Raw genomic sequence first — 17,958 nt, forward strand, 5'->3', positions numbered from 1 at the left:
CGTGTGAAAAGCTTTATGGGTGTATGAGGATGTAGGAGGTCCCTGCTGGGTTGTGTGTGCTTGTGCAAAAAGCACCACTGCAATTCACAGATCTTGATAGGATGCTGTGATGAAGACAATTCTTTCAAGCTTTTACAAATTACATGCTTTAGTCTGTCCGAAAATGTCCACGTTATTGGGTTGCTATTTCATTTACGGATGACAGTGTGTTTCTCTCTCATTAAGATTTTTAAATTCTGATGAAATTAATTAACACAGATATGTGCCAGACTGCAAATTGGTTTAAGGTAAATAAGCTGTTTCTTAATATCAAGAAAACTAACTTTATCTTTTTGTGGCTAAGAACAAGAATGATTGCAGGGATAAGGCAAAGATAAACATGGATGGTGTACCCATCAATCAAGTCTCTCTAGTTTTTTAGGTGTTCTTGTAGACGACAAGCTTAGCTGAAAGAAACTATTGACTCTCAAAGAAATAAGCAAAGTGGGTACCATAGTTAGCCATAAGAATCATCTTACCCTTTATTATAGTTTCTTATCCATATCCTTCTTATGGTAACATTGTGTGGGCCAATACATTTACCACAACAATACATTTACCACTATTTCTTCTAGTTTCAGGCAGCCATCTGCCTCATTGGTTTTTAAATTGAAAATTATTTCTATTTGACATCAATAGGATCCAAATTTCTGAATTTGTGTATAAAGCAATCCATAAGATTGAAAGCTTTCCTAACATTTTCTAGAAATATTTTCAGTTAGATTCAGATTTTAATTCTTACCAGATTAGACAGTCAAGCCACCTACATGTTCCCATTGTTAAAACCCGACTTGTGATCACAACATTTCTTTTTCAAACACTCAGTGCACAATTATGAAAAAAAAACATCCATGCTGTTTTGAGTGATATACAGGTTTCTGAATGTGTCCTGCCTTCAGTCTCCGGGTGAGCTGTTCAAAATCGGCACGGCTTTTTACGTCACTAGCTGAAATGAGGTGGCTAACCGTAGCATGCTAGCTCATTCTGAATGGCAAAACACTGCTACAAAACTTAGTCTCCCGGCTAATCCTGCCTTGTGTTACTGAAGTTGTAGAAAGAAACAGCTAGATGACGTGATCCTTACCTAGCTACTGCACATGTGCGACTGCCAACAAAGATGTTACAGCAGTGAGATGTCTCACTCTGTAGCTAAAACAGAGACCTGAACAAAGGGTGAAAAGAGGAGCTGCAGCAATGTGCAGTACAACAAAAATATGGTGTTTTTTGAAAATTAAACCATGTAAACCTATTCTGGTACAACCTCAAAATACAATTATGAACCTGAAAATGAGCATAATATGGCCACTTTAATGCAAATTCCTTGTAAATTTTAGGCTAACGTTACTTACTTGGCAATAAACCCTTTTCTGATTCTGATTCTAAAAAAGATGAAAAACTGAATATACATCAACTTAAAAATCTGAGAAGTGAAATCACTTACCTCACTGCTGAGCAAGGAAGTTTGTTTGACTTAACTGTTTTTTTGTGGAGCCCTGAAACTGACAACATGCAGTAAAAGATTAATGTTGACAAGCTAACGCTAACAAAGAGGTGGCTAGCTAACAAGAAGCTTTTTAGTTTAGTTTGTTTGACATTGTAAGAAAAAGACTTCGAATTACAGACATCTCTAAATATAAAATATTAAGGATTACACATTGAAATGCATTACTTATCTAAATTGTGGTGTCTATGAACGACCATGTGGGCCACCAGCTTGCCCGGCAAATTGTTACAAGAGTTTATTATGCAATAGGAGACCGGGTTGTATTATGCTAAATAACTCGATGCGATACAGGAGTACACCTACGCATTAAAGTCCACATTTTAGAATGATTTATCGACATTGACCTGACTCCCTGAATAAGCAGAGGCAGCGGCCAACTCCGTCTCTCTGCTGAGCAGTTAAACTGTATTTCACACTATTTTTATCTATTTATTTCCGGTGCATAAGTAAATCTTGATTATTTACAGTTTGGAAGTAAATAATACAGACAGTAAGGAGTAGGTTATTTCTGGCCACTTGTCTTTCTTTTTATCCTGAAAGTTAACAAACTAACAAAAAAAGAATAATTATGGGGAACAGAAGTGAATTTGTTTTGTCTCCTGCATGTCTCATATTTGTGTTGAAAGATGAGCACACTTGATAGCAATGGACATAATATTCCTTTCCACTGCACTCCCCACATGTCAGCAGGACAGTCTGCCTCTCTACTTACACACACACACACACACACACACACACACACACACACACACACACACACACACACACACACACTGTGTGTGTGACAGAGAGAGTAACAAACATCTTATTTTGTGTGTGTGGTATTTTCTCCTATGCATCTTCAGCTTCTACTCTTCACAGAATTGTCTTCTACTGATACATAGTTATGTGTGTTTTGCTGTGGGAACTATGTGGATGAACACAGCTCTTTTATAATTTATTCCAAAGCAGAAGGGAAAAACACAACCTTGAGCTCCTAACATGACCACACACTCACACACTCTCCCACAGTTTTGGTTACACAAGGCAAGAAAGAAAGAAAGAAAGAAAGAAAGAGAGAGAGAGAACGACAGGGAGATAGACATAGTCTGACAAATGCAGCTGCACAGAGGAGTGGAAATGAAGGACTGAGGAAGAGGTGTATGTGCCAATACATGATATGCCTTTTTTGATTCATCTTTTGCTGACTGTTCTGCACCTGTGCAGGGGAGGTGTGGATGAAAATATTGAGTAGCCTTGTTTTTAACTCTGCAGAATGTGACTAGATAGTCTCCCTGCTTGTATGTGCGCTGTTTGTTGGAGTATGGAGACTACAAATTCCGTTATATGTGCCTGCACATTGTGTCAGTGACAATAAAATTGAATTGCTCAACAAACCAAATAGAAGCATAAAATCAAAAGGTCGATAGACTTCACTGATATGGCTTTAGTGGGGCTCTTTCATGGACCACAGCCACTGTTGCTGTTATTAGAGCCACCTATGGTTTTCCTGCTAAGACAATTCAAATGTCTGATGTTAAAAAGGTGCATTGATGATGTACAAGCCTTTTTTTCTTTTATATTTCCTATTGTCCAACATTTGAGTTCACGACAGTAGCCTACCTCAAAAACTAATGGCCAAATTCTTGCTTTACCTGTATTTTAAAGCAACACTGTAACTTTTAGTCCTACAGGTTGTCTCATTGAAACTACAACTCGTGCTACCCGACGCGAGTTGTAGTTCCAATGAGACAACCTGGAGGGCTAAAAGTTACATAGTGTTGCTTGAGATTTTCCTGAAAGAATCACAGACAGTATCAAAACTGACACAGCACAAAGGATATCTACAGTATATGCTTGTAGTCTTAAGCAGAGATGAAGAGCAGATTCCAGATTTTTTGCATTTTCAAACTTGTAGTCTTCAGCCCCAACCGACACTGACTCAAGTGATATCATTCCTTCTGGAGCCACAAAAGCCTTTGTTTCACATACAGTAAACACCTGAAAACACACTTTTCTCCTTTAAAATGAATGCTAACATGCTCTATTCATGTTAGCATGGCAACAGTATGTACCTTACTAGTCCACATATCATTCTGGGATGGGAGAAAAACGTGCTCTGGTTTATTGGCATTTCTTTAAACCAATCACAATCGTCAAGGGCAATGCTAAGCTCCGCAGGAGCCGCTGTAAAATAGTCGTGCAGAGAAAACGTCTAGCTAGCTGTCTCAATTTACCATGCAGAGATCTTAGGAGCAGTCAACCATAGTCCTCATAAATCCAGCGGAGTTTAGAATTCCAAAACAAAGAAAGCGGAAGGAAATGGACATCGGCAAAAATACATGCATCCGGTGGAATTTCCTGCGGTAGGGCCTACCGGAGCAATTCTGGAAGTGGAACGTCAAGGATATGCTATATGTACCATAACATAATATTAGCTAAATAAAATGCTTGAAGTTGCATGTCAGCATGTTAAGTTCCCATAGTTTAACTTAGTAGTAACTTAAAGATGAACACGTGAAGCCCTGCTGAGTTTATAGTCTAAGTAGCCTAACTTAACAATGGTTAAAATTAATTCAGCTGTGATCGCGTGTAAGCCTTAGCGCTACTGAAAGATCAGCCAAGTCGGACAATTTATGAGATGTCCTAAAATTGCCATTATAGTTGATAAACCATAACAATATGGTCTTTCCTCTCCAAGTTGTATTCTCTGGTGTCTAACAGACTACAGCCTTACTGGGCTGCTGGTATGGGTTTGTTCCATCTGTAAATGTAGGCTGAATATTGGAGCAGGTGTGTTAGCTCGAGGTAACTGATCGGCACTGGAGTTGTTTCTTGTTTACCTTATAAGCAGGACTGTCTTTATCTTAGCTGTCTGCGGTCAAGGACAGCACAGAGGCAGATGGCTTCGGCCAACAAGCCTTTTGTTGAGCACAGACTCTTCAGCAAAAGATGAAAAAAAAGGAAAAGACAAACAAGTGAGAGAACAAGACAGCCAGACTTGGGTGTTTATTGAAAAAGCAGGTCCTTGTAGCTTCTCTCACCTGAGGACGCAAGCTCAACCCTGCAGTCTCAGAGATCTTTCATCCAGCAAACAGCAACTCTGCAGAGACTTATACCGCTCACTGCACATTCATACTTCAAAGCCTTGTGTGGTGTGTGCGAGGGGGCATTTATGTGTGTCTGTTGTCCCAGTTAGACACAGTGGGACTTGGAAGAAAAGGTGTTACTTTCCTTACTTTAATAAAGCAAGAGGTGAAAGGGAAGACGAATGTGGGAATCTGCAACATGTAGATAATTTGTTAGAAGCACATAGTGCCACATTTTGGGAAATACACTGATTTGCTTTCCGGCAGAGTTAGATGTGAAGATCAACACCACTCTCATGTATAGCCGTTAAATATACAGCTACAGCCGGCTAGCTTAGTTCTTTCCATGGTAGGGCTACATCTAATGATTATTTTCATCATTGATTAATCTACAAATTATTTGAAACTTTAATGGAACCCAAGAAAGCACAAAATTTGGAATTATATTTATACTACAAAGTTAGTTTTTTATTTATTTTTTACTATATTGTACGCTAATGTGCATAATAGCAAACATGCAACAGATGGGATTTTTGTTTCCTCAATTTTATTAAATTTTTATATTTTATAAAGACATTGGTTTTCACATGCTTATCTAAACAGGGACTAATACTATATAAGATAAATTTGTCTCTGTTTATAATAATAAGCATAACAACCATGACATAGCTACCCACACTGCCGTACTTAAACAAAATGAATCAATTATCCTCTCATGGCCAATGTGAGACAGACACAGTATTTCTGTCTGCAGGCAGATGGGAGCTAAAACCAACACACAAATGCACTCCAGGCTCACTTGGGTAATATTTTATTTACTCATTAATCTTCAAAACTATTTTTCATAATAAATTTCCACTTTATGTTCATCAAAGAACCGTAACAATAAAAATAAAAGTAAATACTGTAGAAAAATTGTACATATAGAAAATAAACATGGTTAATGAACACCTAGATGTAGAATCCCATTGGTTGAGACACCTCCTTTGTTTCAGATGGCAACAGAACAGAGATAGAGGGGAAAGAAAGCGATAGACACGGAGGAACTGGGAGGGCAGAGTGGGAAACTTACAAAACAAGGGGAAAATGAGAAGGGAGGAAAAGGAGGTCAAGGCCAGTTGAGGAAAGAAAGAATAAGGAAATATGTTAAGTTAATTTTGACATTTAACTTTCAAATCTCACACAGTCGTTTTCATGTCCGTTCTCGCCCTGGTCATTTTGCATGCATCCGACTGGTTCATTATGTTGCTTGCAAGATCAGGAGGGGCTTGTTCATGTCATGGCACTGTTTGTAGTGATATATCATGGAGCTACAATTCTTGAGCTGTTGAGGGCTCAGACACTGCAAAAGTCCATAAACAGATAATTATACGGTAGCACATCGGAAACCCATCTATCTGCCCTGTATTGTTCATGTCATGAATATTAATAATAAACAGTCAACCAATAGCATGAAGACAAAAGGACACAAAGAGAAAGAGAGAAATGGAGAGCAATGAAATCAAAGCAACTCAGGTTTTCATAGAGTCAATGGCATCATGAACTGGACTTTTCTATCTATTAGCAACACATGGTAACATTTACTTTGTTCTGTTTTTGATTCTTTTCCTCGGCTGTTTTTTTGCTAAAAAAAAGGTGGTTGGTTAGAGCAGGTATAGTGGGAGTGGCCTATAAGACATCAGGCTAAAAAACAGGACGTGGCCTTTGGTGGCCGCACACATCCAGGCGTTGCACAACAACACCCTCCCTCCTCCCACAAACAAACCTACCACCTCTGGACTTAGTGGGACACGCAACCACTTCACAGCACAGTTCAGAGACTCAGGCATGCAGCACACTCGAGATGGTCACACTTTGTCAATAAGGATTTGAACTGAGAGTCGATTCAGAGATTAAATCATGGTTGAATCCCACAGACTGAAAACCATTTGAAGTGTGTATTTAGAAATACTTCAAGCCAAGGTGGTAAGTTTATGATGGTGGTGCATCACGGTGTAACCTCTGGAATTTCAATGCGGTATAAATCACACGGAGTAAGATAATTCACGTGCAATAAGACCCCCCCCCTCCCTTCCCCAAAAAGTCTATACTGCCCAAATGTTCTTCATGTTCATCATTATCATTGCCATAACAATTATCATAATGGTCATTGTCATTTTCACCATTGTCTTCTTTTATAGTCTTCAGTGTCAGATATGAAGATATGGTCGGTCTTTAGCATTGCAGGTATGTGTATGTCTGCAGGTATAGATTGTTTATATTTTCTGTGTGTGCATGTGTGCTGTATGTATGTGTGTGATGACACCGCAGTCATGCACGACTGGTGTCCGTAGGTAGCATCTGAAGTCTCAAGTATCCTGTCCAGGAAAAATCTCTCCGTTTTCCGTTGATTCCACCTTTGTGATTTAGAGGGTGCCATAAAACAGCAGCACCACAGCCTATCCATTATATTCACGGCACCAGCCCTGCCTCTGCCTATTAACTCGTAATTTACTGTCTCTATTGCTACACCTTGATTCCCTGTCATGTTGCTTGGGGTTAGACTTGGACTGTCAGTGTGCTTGTTTCTTCAGCATCCTCAGTGCTTCATCAAGTCCCGTCTGCTAAAGGGGAGGAATGCCAAGAAACTTGGGAGAGACACTTAGTGCTTGTCTTGGTGCTTTTACATCATCTTTGTTCTGGTGCTCTGCCCTTTCGCTCAACACACTCAGTCTGCCATGTGCTTCACTTAAAAGTCTTCCTTGACCTCTCCAAGTCCAACAGGAGAGGTCCTACTGTGGCAGGGGAGTGACTGGTCTTTTTATCTGGCTGGCCCCAAAATTGTTCTTAACTGGGAGTTGAACTGGTGCTTTTTTAAATCATTTGGAATGGTTTTTATGTTCTTAAAACAAGCCTCTTTCAGAGGCTTTTCTCATTGGTAAATACTGTACAATAAGGGTCCACACCCTTGGGCCAGTCTGTATGAGTGTGTGTGTGTGTATGTTTGTGCTTAAATGTATGTGTGCTTGAATGTGTATATGTTTGTGCCTGCCAGCATGTGTGCAGATGTGATTATTGGAGAGTAAACATTAACATCAGCATGTCTATGTCGGTGTGTATGTGTGCTTTTTTTTGTTTGTTGAGAATATATCTTTATGTACATATACCGTTATATATAAAGGTGTATGCGTATATGTCTGTGTGTCGGACGTCTTCCGCCTCAGACGTAGTACTCCTTGTCTTTGTTCTTCTTGTTCTTGGAGATCTTGGCGATCCCCAGCGGCTTGTCCTTGGCGCTGCCGTTGGGCTGTGTGGCTGAGTTGCTGATGTAGTTGCGGCTCTCATCCACGTGGTAGGAACCCTCGTCGCGGTTGCGGTACTTGTACATGGCATAGAGGAGGATGAGAATGCAGAGGGCTGCAGCCGCCACGATGCCCACCACCATACCTGTAGTGCTGCTGCTCTCCCGAACCACCTCAGATGGACCTGGGAACACCTTAACCTCTGGCAGGGGAGGGCGGGCTGTATAAGAAGGGAAGAGGGGAGGAGGGGAGGGAGAGAGGGGAGGTATGTGATGTTACATTACAGTTAATTGCACACATTATTAATTTGTATTACACGTCAAGGTGTTGGGTGGAGGGCCGGAGCAAGAAGATACAATGCATCATCATGATGAATTATTTGACATGCATTTTGCATAATGCTACATGATGGCAAGGGAAATCTGCAGCTTAGAGCCAAAGCTGTTTGCATATTATCACATAATGTGTAAACAGATTGCATTACTGTGTTGAGAGGAGGGCCAGAGCACAGGTGCACATTATATCAGTTTTATTACATACATTTGACACTTTATGACATGCACAGGCAGTGAGGGCTGCAGTGCCGTGATATACAGTGTGGAGGGGAAAAGAAGGAAAGGAAAGATAAAGGGAAAAAAGAAAAGAAACTGCTAAAAAAAGAAAAGATGGATAAAATGAGATAAGGAAAGGTGAGGTTAGAGGGTGAAAGCAAAGTAAGGGATGGAGATGAATATAGGGGGAGTGGATGGAGAGTGTTAGGTAATGCCCGGAGGCAAAACCTAAGTGGAAATGAAAAATTCATCGCGGCGAGCGACCAAGCGGCAGGAAAGAGCTGAGCGACAGTGAATGTGCAGGGAAAAAAAAGTGGCAGTGTGATCTGTGTATTTGTGTGGATAGTCTCACCTGAACTGGGGTCACAGGGGTCAATGTCTTCATCATCGCTGGGACACTCAGCTGACGCCACCAGCAGGTCGTCTACCGACTACGGAGAGAGGATCCAGAAAAAAAGTAAGAATATTAACACACGTACATACAAACAAACCCTTTATCCACTTACAGCCTGTGCCCACACCCCTTCGGTTTATTTTCTACATGTGTGAGCACACAGCACCAATCCATCGCCCACCCGTTATCCAGTTTGCCACAAACACTTTTGCTTGTTACGGCCCCCAGCAATGGCAGGTGGCCAAAACTTGAGTACCAAGGAGGGAAGAAGAAAGGAGGAGGGAGGAGAGAAACATAGAATTCTGTTTAAAACCACAAGGGGACAGTCAGTTATCATCTCCTACTCTCTTGACCCTCCCTCTCTTTTCTCTCCTATGGCCTTTCTATTTTCCGCACCTCCCTGCTTCCCTTTGTTCTGCTTTCTCCATCTGATTTGGCTTGTGTTGATAAGTGTTGGAGAATGCACAGTGTGAAGCCAAAGAGAGGAATAAAACCCCCCAGTTTTCATTATTCAATATTCCAGCTAAGCACTTAATGGCTCATTTAAATCTCCTTTATTTAACACCTCTCCATAAGCACCATGTCAATAACCCACTTACACTGAACCTCTAACCTATATCAACCAAGTAATATCTCAACAACCGCTCATTCTCCGAGCCTCGCTCCCTCTCTATTGAAAAGGCGCCCTTTTTACTCTCCATCCTTGCTCCTGCTGTTGCCATGGCAACTCTAAGTTCAGGCTGTTAAAAATGATGGGGAATAAAAAAAGGAGTGTGCACCCTCAGTGGGGACCTGTGCATTGATTTGCCATTCCAGCCAGAGTATGAGGAGAGGGGGGAAGAGTTAAAGATATATGGATGAATAAAAGGAATTTTAGGGGAATTGGGAAAAAAGAAAGAGAAAAGAAGATGTATATATGAGCAGAAAGACTTCAAAGTGCTGTGGTCTTTACTTAGCACCGTGCTAATGTGCTTCGCATATTCATGAATTACTGTTATACATCGCCTGCCTTGACACTTCGGTATGAGAAATGTGAATGTGTGTGTGTGTGTGTGTGTTTTTAACCACACTGGGCGCTCAGTGCCAGCATTAAATTAAAATTGGATTGTGATGCATTGCAGTAGATCTTAGTAACCCACAGAATAAAGGAGAGAGCGGCAGAGCTCTTGAGGCAGATTACAACTAGACACCAGAACAGAATCTGAACCAAAGTAGTAAGTGGTCGATTATCTCTTACCTAAAACATACAGGCAGTATTTCAAACCAAAATTCATTACGCTTTTCTCTGTCTTTGGTTTCTCTATTTCCTTGCCTCCTTGTCTTTGTAAGAACATATATTACATAAGGTTAGAGAAGCAACCACTGAGTTTATTCATCTGAAAAAGCACGCACTGGCTTTGTATGGTGTGGTCTTGGTCCTGACAAGTCTACTGTGGTTTAGTTTGGCCTGAAACATATATTAGGTTATTGATGCTTGACTCTGTCTCTTTCCTCCACTGCCTTTCCAATCAGTTCTGCCCACTGGGCTGTCAAATGCTGCTAGGGTGAGCTTAGCCTCTGGAATCTAGCCAGTCAATAAACCTTTGTGCCTTTGCCAGGATCCAAATAGCACAAGAACCAATCAGCCAGTAGGAAACACATCACCCCTGTCTGTCACTAATCAATGTCAAGCCACCATGCTTGATTATTGATCCAAAGACACCTATGTGTCCTCCACAGAAACCTGTTTTGAATCCTGATTTCAGCTAAAAACAAAAGCAGACAAGTACATTTAACAAAGGCCCCTCCTCTGATCTGTGACATTCCCCCATCAGCTGACCACCCCATTCAACCGGCAAGGTTTCGATTGGACTATTGATCCACCTATCACATGGGAGACAATGAACACAAGGAAAACTAGAGACATGCCAAACACGACTTATCACATCAATAAACCACCGAAGTTTCTAGAAGATGTGCTAAAGGGAAACCTCCGCCCCTCCATTTCACCCTTCTTCTGTGCCTCCCTCTTTGTCCCCATCTTTTCATCGTCTATCAATAGAGCATGCTGACATAATGATGGACACAGATGCACAACAATAGATGGGGAAAAAAAGAGACACAGGAGGAAAGAGATAGGAAGTGAGAGAGCATGAAGAGAATGATACCTGCATGCTGAAAGAGCAAAATCTCTACCTGAGCAGCCGAACAGTGCCAGCGACCGTCCATGCCTCCCTGACTGCCTAGTTCACACATTGTAGCTGCACTCTGTCCTTACACACTCTAGCAGAAGATTCAACAGCTTGGCTGATACTTTCACAACTGGAAATCAAACACACATGTGCATACACAAGCTCTATAATAACCAAACACGCTCCATTGCTCTATTTCTATTATAGACACATCTACACAGGCACACAAGCGTACAACAAATCAGGCTGAAGTTGGCAGACTGATGGAGAGATCCTGGCGAGAGAGGAGAGAAGCTAGCTCCACTACTGCAGATGGTGAGATAGACTCATACACCGCCTGCATTAACAGCCTATCACTGGAGCGAGAGATGGAGGGAGGGAGGGAGAGAGGAGAGAAGGGGGGAGGGGGAGTGACGGGTAAATATGAAAAGCTATGGAGGGAGAGAGAGCAAAGGAGAGTAAAAGAGAAAAGTGAGTGAGGGAGGGAGAAAGTATCTCCAGAAGATGGATAGCGAGCAGAAGAAAAGCAGGAGGGAGAAAAAGATGGAGAGAGAGCAAAGAAGAAAAGACAGGGAGGGAGGATGTGAGCGAATGAGAGATAGATGTTCAGAGGGCTTGTGGAAGTGTCTGGGTCAGCTGATTCTTGGTAGCCAATCGGGCGCCGCTCTGAGCCTCAGGTTTCTTCTATCGGTCTTCCCATCAAACACAGGTACACACATACACATGAACACACACAAACACACACAGACAGATAGACACCAAACATCCAAACCAGAACTCAAGCTCTGTGACTCAGAGCAGCCTCGAGCATAAACACTCTCACACACTCTCACACAATCTCTCCCTCTTTTCTCCTCGCTGGTTCTCAGCTGTCATGCATTATTAATCCTTTTACTTTTCAACATAAAAAAAAGAAAAATTAACCAACAAACAGAAGGAGGCCCTTAACACATTCTTACTGCACAAAGTACTGGCAAGCGTGAACGACAAGAGTGAACCCATGGGGCGACTTAGGCAGATCCACTTCAAAACACACCCAAGCATGTGTGTGTGTTCAATCGATAAATTGCTGTGACCCGAAGCACCTTTGGAAGACATCTCTTACTGCCCCTTCTCTTATGCAATGTGCTGCAATTCAAGCCTATTGTTCTCAATCCACCTGAGTGTTGTGTGTGTGTGTGTGTGTGTGTGTGTGTGTGTGTGTGTGTGCGTGCATTCTGTGTTCACTCTGGTTAAGGCCAGGTTTGTTGCCAGGCAACACTAGGCAGCCTCAATGTAGAAGCTGTAGATTCTTTTTAAAGAAGACCAACACACACAAACAGAGTTTGGGGGCCAGCAGGAGTGATTTGACTTTACACAAACAAGCAAACACACACACTACATCATATTGAGCATATAGGGGGTCTGACCTAGTTCTCATACAGTGATATTGAGGCCAGTGCACAACTCTGCATCCCAGTTTTAGCACTAACATCAGCATATCACAAGAGCAGGAATAGTTTGTTTAAAACACATAAACAGGAAGAGATCGAGAGGTGAAGTGTGACAACAAGCCCCTGTGACAACGCTGTCACTCTGCAGCGCTATCCATCCAGCTCTCATATCCATTATTGATGCCTGAGGCTTAGCTCCCAGCTCTCTGTGTTCTATTATTTATGTCTGAAACAGCTGGCAGTTTATACACAGAGGAGCTATTCTCTATGGGAGTCTGGATGGGAGAGAGAAAGCAAGCAGCGGGTAGTGGGGCTCACTATCTCCATGGCAACTTGTATCATTCAGAAGAAAAAAAATCTTTTTCAGTGCGGCAGGCTCAGTTTTATAACACAGAAGAAGAACTGCAGTACACACAGACGCCCACAAAGAGCCTGACAACATCACACTAGTGATCTGAACAATAGAGCAGAATAGTCTGTGGTGTACCCGCTGATAATGTATCTTCTGTCATTAGCACTGACTCCAAAGTTACATCCACTATAAATATGCCTCAAACAACAGTTATGTGTGTTCTGTTGTAGAGTCCCATTTGCATTAGTTTACTAGACGCATATTATGGAAAAGCTATTACAGCCCCCATTAACACAAACATTTCCCCCCCCCATGTAATTTAGAGGGTAGGGACCACTTAGTTGAGAACTTGCCATCTAATCCACTCATGTGAATGTGCTGCAGCAGAAAAATTAAATGTGTACGTGAGCCTTTAATTGATGAAATGTTGTTGGCTCCCTTCTGTTTTGCATGCAACTTTTGATAAAGATGATGTTACAGAGCAAATAAAATACTATTAATCATTCACCATAATGAAAAAAAGGAACTGCCACAGAGAAAGGTTGAATTCATTTTACAGCAGTTTTTTCTTATTATGTTTGATTGTTTGGTTGTGTCTTGCATATCACTACATTAATAAGTAGATTAGTGATTAATTTGGTTAATCTGATTTTGATCAGCCTAATATGATATCTAAATATTGAGCATTCATATTTATCCACCTTGTGCTTAGATCCTGAACTACTTCTTGTTTGGATTTCTTTCTTTCCATAAGTCTGATTTGTGTTTTTAATGTCTTCTTAACATTACGTAAAACACTTTGAACTTTATGTACAAAATGTGCTATATAAATAAACTCACCTTGCCTTGGAGTGGAGTTTAAAACCATCCCACTCCTCCTGAGATATCTTCCTATCCTCTAGTCCTTGATAAGTGGGTTTGCTAATCCCCTTACTGAGTTTGAAAAGAAACTTATCAAAGCAAATTAACACTTTTTAATTACAGATTGTCACACCAAAGGATGATAGCAGTGGGGTAATAGGACAAATATGTACAAGATATCTGAGGAATTACATCCAAGTACATCTTTGTATAACCACATACAGCAGGGTTTAATGAGTTTTATATACAAGTTGTGAAAAAATGTGATGGTGCTCTGACCTGCTGTGTGGCCCCCTGTTTCCTGTTGGTGGCCGTGGTGGTTGTGATGTCACTCGTGGAGGGGGCGGAGTCAGAGCGGTTGCCTCCCGCTGCAGCACTGGACTGCGGGGTGATGGAGGAGGACGGCATGTCGCCGACCAGTCGTGCGCTTCCTTCCACTCTGATGTGGGGGTGCCCCTCAGCGGCCATGTTGAGTATGCGGAGGCCATTGTAGTAGAGTCCAGACAGCTGGCCCTGGAACATACCTTCACGCTCACCTCCACCAACACGCACCGTCGTCTGGCTGTTGAAGATGGTCAGTTGGCGACCTACACGGACACAGACGCACACATGCACGCACACACATAAACACACACACACACACACACACACACACACCAAACACATAGAGGCACACCAGGAAGGAAGGTGGACAGACACACGCAAATACAGTCACACACACATACATACCAGTGGTCACATACGTGCATACATACACACACAATAGTGTTTGAGTATTACACAATCCACCACCCCCAAGCCATGGTGAGACGATGGGATAGATTAAGCATGGCAGAGCAAATCGAAGCCGTGGAGAACCGTAGAGAGGGCTCAGACTGTGAGAGATAAAAGTGGGAACAGAAAACAGAAAAGAAGTAGAAGAAGAAGAGGAGAGAAGGGGGAGGAAAGAGACAGAGAAGTTGAGGAGGAGGAGGATGAAGAGACAAAGAACAGAAGGAGGAGGAAGAGGCAGCAGATGAGAGGAGTCAGAGGGTCCTGAGAAGACGGGGCTGACAGATGGTTGCTATGGTGATGGCTGTGCGGCACGGCATTGTATTTGAAGGAGCAACAGACAGGCAGACAGAGATCTGGAGAACTGTTGTAACAGCCCCATGAAGCATGCACAGGTTATAAGCTCTAGCACTGCTCACTGTTAAAGGGACTAGAGGCTAATTTAAGGAGCTCTGCTGAAGTTTAGGAGGAAAACTTTTACATTTTTTCAAACAAGCATTGCTCTATTAGTCATCTCAAATTTACATAATTCTTCCATGTCACAATACTTTGCATGTACTTTAATTTGATTACAGAATTGTTTTTCAATATATAATCTTTAATAAATGCTTTATTGTTTACAATTTGATAATAAACACAATTATTTACCAGTCTTAATAAAGCATCTTTTATCAGTACTCGTTATCTATATTTTCTGATTTATTCACATTTAAATCTCTCCATCGTCCCTTTAACCTGATATTATCAGATACACACTAACAAGATATGTTCACAGGCACTACAGTTTACACAGTATTACACACTACAGCTGCCCAACTTTTAAATACTTAGTTATGGATTTATTTTTAGATGTTAGTTGATGGTGCACAATATAGTATATTCAAATTGTATTTTTTAAGCTCAAAGTTTTAAGGAATTTTAATCAGGGTTTTTACCTTTGTCGAGTAGCCAATCGTCAACTACTCGACCGAGCCGATAGGGGATTCGCTGTCTGGCGATGGCCAGGCGCTCGTTATCAATGTTGCCTTTAATTTAAAGATGAAAACACAGTAGTAATTACGCACATCCAAACGTGGTACAGGAGCTGGATACAAAAAGAACAGCAATGAAAAGAAAGTAATGGTCTGCTCATTGTTAGCATGTCACTGCGTTAAGGTAAGCTTGATGTGCTAAGAGAAGAGGAGCTGAATTCACTATGTTCCAGTGAGCGGACTCTTACTCTCTGTTCATTGGGTTTAATTTAAAGAGACATTTCAGGGGTTAACATCTGCAAGAGCACAGGGAAATAATGTTACAGCTGCCACATACTGTCTATATGACTGCCTGAGTTTAGAGTTACATACAGGAAGAACCCTCACACACACCCTCACAACAACTAGCATTTAGCATTTTAACTATCAGCTAACTATAGCCTGGACCTCATTGTGTTAAAGACTTCTACCTAAGATTACCACTTTAAATATAAAAACCAACAAATATAAAAACAAAAACTATGTTCAACAAAATACACTTTTTTCTTTTTCTTATTTTTAACTTTCTAGTTAAACATTTAACTCAAAAGATGACATGTTTTTAAATTATTGTTTGTCCAAAAATGCACCAACTGTTATTATTTTCTTTTATGGTGAGAAAAACAACCGACACCTGAATTGAATATTTTCATAAATTACCTTTAACACTATTTAACAGGCCTAACATGACATAGCTGGCTAATATACAAGCTATTGTAATAACTATCTCTTTTTATGGTTTAAAAAGTCATGTTTCATATCAGATCACACATATTTCATTTCAAACACAATAACATAAAACAAAGTTGCAATTATTTTTCTCAGTAACCTCATTGTTTAAATATATAAACATTGATAGGAACACTGATTCACCAATCAGGAGCTGGGTTGATTTGGACTAAGGTGTAGTTAGCTCTGTCCCAGGACAGGCAGTGCTGTGGTGGGTCGGAGGGTTGGACTTATGTGGGCGGGGCAGGGCCTACCTGAGGGATAGCGCTCTATGACTGGCAGGTCGTCCAGTTGGAGGGTTGCATTGCCTCCGCTGCGGGTGAACCGAATTATGTGGTACTTTCCATCGTTGACAAACTTGGAGCTCTCCTCGATGTTGATGTCATCAGTGCCAACATTAAACACTACTCTAATGTTGCCTTTGTCCTGAGGAGGTGGATGAGAGACATGGAAATGCTTCATGAGGAATGTAATTGTTTTAAAAAAGGCAAGGATATCATTTCTTTCTTTAGTTTTTATGTCCTTTGTTATTTAATACCTAACAATTTGAGTTGTTTCAATTCAATTTGTGCCTGTGTTTTTGTGTTATAGGGGAACTCCACCGTTTTCAACATCAAAATCTGTTCACAGGTGTTGCGGAGTACTACTGCATACGGGAAAAAAAGTTATATAAAGCCCCAGATGGAGCTTCAAGAAATCTGATAAATTGCCCCAAGTGATGTCAAATGAGTCAGCGTCGATCTGGGCTGAAGACTACAAGTTTGAAAATGAAAACAATCTCTAAAAGAAGATAATAGGTCTGTCCAAACATTCACATTTGCGGTCTGTGCAGGTTCTGCCATGATTGTGTAGTGTTTGGACGTGAATAATAATATTCAGATTGAATTCAACATGTCATAAACTTATGTCTGCTTCATGTTTGCATGCATTGCCGCCACCAACTACTGTACTGGTGTTACACGGGAGACTGTGGTGAATTGTGGGATACCACTCACTCTATGCGGTATTAGCATGACTGTCTATTCAGGGTTCTGGCTGTTGGCATTTTGCAGACGTAGGACACACTTGTCTACTACCTGATGGCACGTGAATGGGCACAACCCCCTAAATGCAAGTGTGGCTACTGGGACTAGTTGGTATATGCTTTGGTTAAATTAATACTTGGAAGAGCAATATGTAAAATAACTGTACTTACTATTTGCAGCTGAAGGTAATCTCCCAGACCAGACGCGCTGTCCACCCGGAGCAGAATGGCGTGTTTCTGTTGGGTGCTGAACCCGAGGGCAAGCCGGTCTGCCCTGGTGCTGGGACGTTCATTAGGGGGCCACGTGTAAACCACCAAACCTCCATCACGGCCAAATATATAAGTGGTCCCAGCTGGCCCACACAGATAAAAAAATTAATTGCAAGCATGTCTATATGCCATAAACAGTGTTATCTATCATCAGAGGTTCCATACTGCAGAGGGCGCCTTGGCCTATTTCTGCTAAATGTTTAATACACAAGGGGCATATTGGAAAATAATAATAAAAGCTCTAAAATGTCACAGTTGACTGGCCTTCCAAAAAATCTGTATTTCCCAAACTATTCAACACTACTGCAGGAGTCTGACTGCAAAAATAACAGAAAACTATTGTTGGACTAGCTGCAGGATGCCTAAATAATCATCAAGTATCTAACTTGTAAGGCTGCAGAAGATAATTTGTTGAAAATTTAAAGAGGACATTATTAAAGAGAGTCAGAATAACCAAACTAAACATTGAGCTGGTGGTATTTTTGTGCCACTTCAGAATC

The 17,958-nt window shown here is 41.3% G+C and overlaps 1 protein-coding gene across 1 annotated transcript in view; it reads right to left on the reverse strand.

The window, feature by feature from the left end:
• Positions 1–5,476: 5,476 nt before the first annotated feature.
• The window catches only part of nrxn1a (neurexin 1a), a 59,008-nt gene continuing 46,526 nt past the window's right edge, over positions 5,477–17,958 (reverse strand). The window contains exons 17-22 of the mRNA XM_028567491.1: positions 17,360–17,541; positions 16,419–16,590; positions 15,361–15,450; positions 13,934–14,241; positions 8,796–8,874; positions 5,477–8,112 (exon numbers count right to left, since the gene is read on the reverse strand). Coding sequence (XP_028423292.1) covers positions 7,811–8,112; positions 8,796–8,874; positions 13,934–14,241; positions 15,361–15,450; positions 16,419–16,590; positions 17,360–17,541 — 1,133 coding nt within the window. The 3' untranslated portion in view covers positions 5,477–7,810. The remainder of the gene's footprint in view (positions 8,113–8,795; positions 8,875–13,933; positions 14,242–15,360; positions 15,451–16,418; positions 16,591–17,359; positions 17,542–17,958) is intronic.

Source organism: Perca flavescens, chromosome 21 (genome assembly GCF_004354835.1).
Source record: "Perca flavescens isolate YP-PL-M2 chromosome 21, PFLA_1.0, whole genome shotgun sequence".
In the NCBI taxonomy this organism is placed as follows: domain Eukaryota; kingdom Metazoa; phylum Chordata; class Actinopteri; order Perciformes; family Percidae; genus Perca; species Perca flavescens.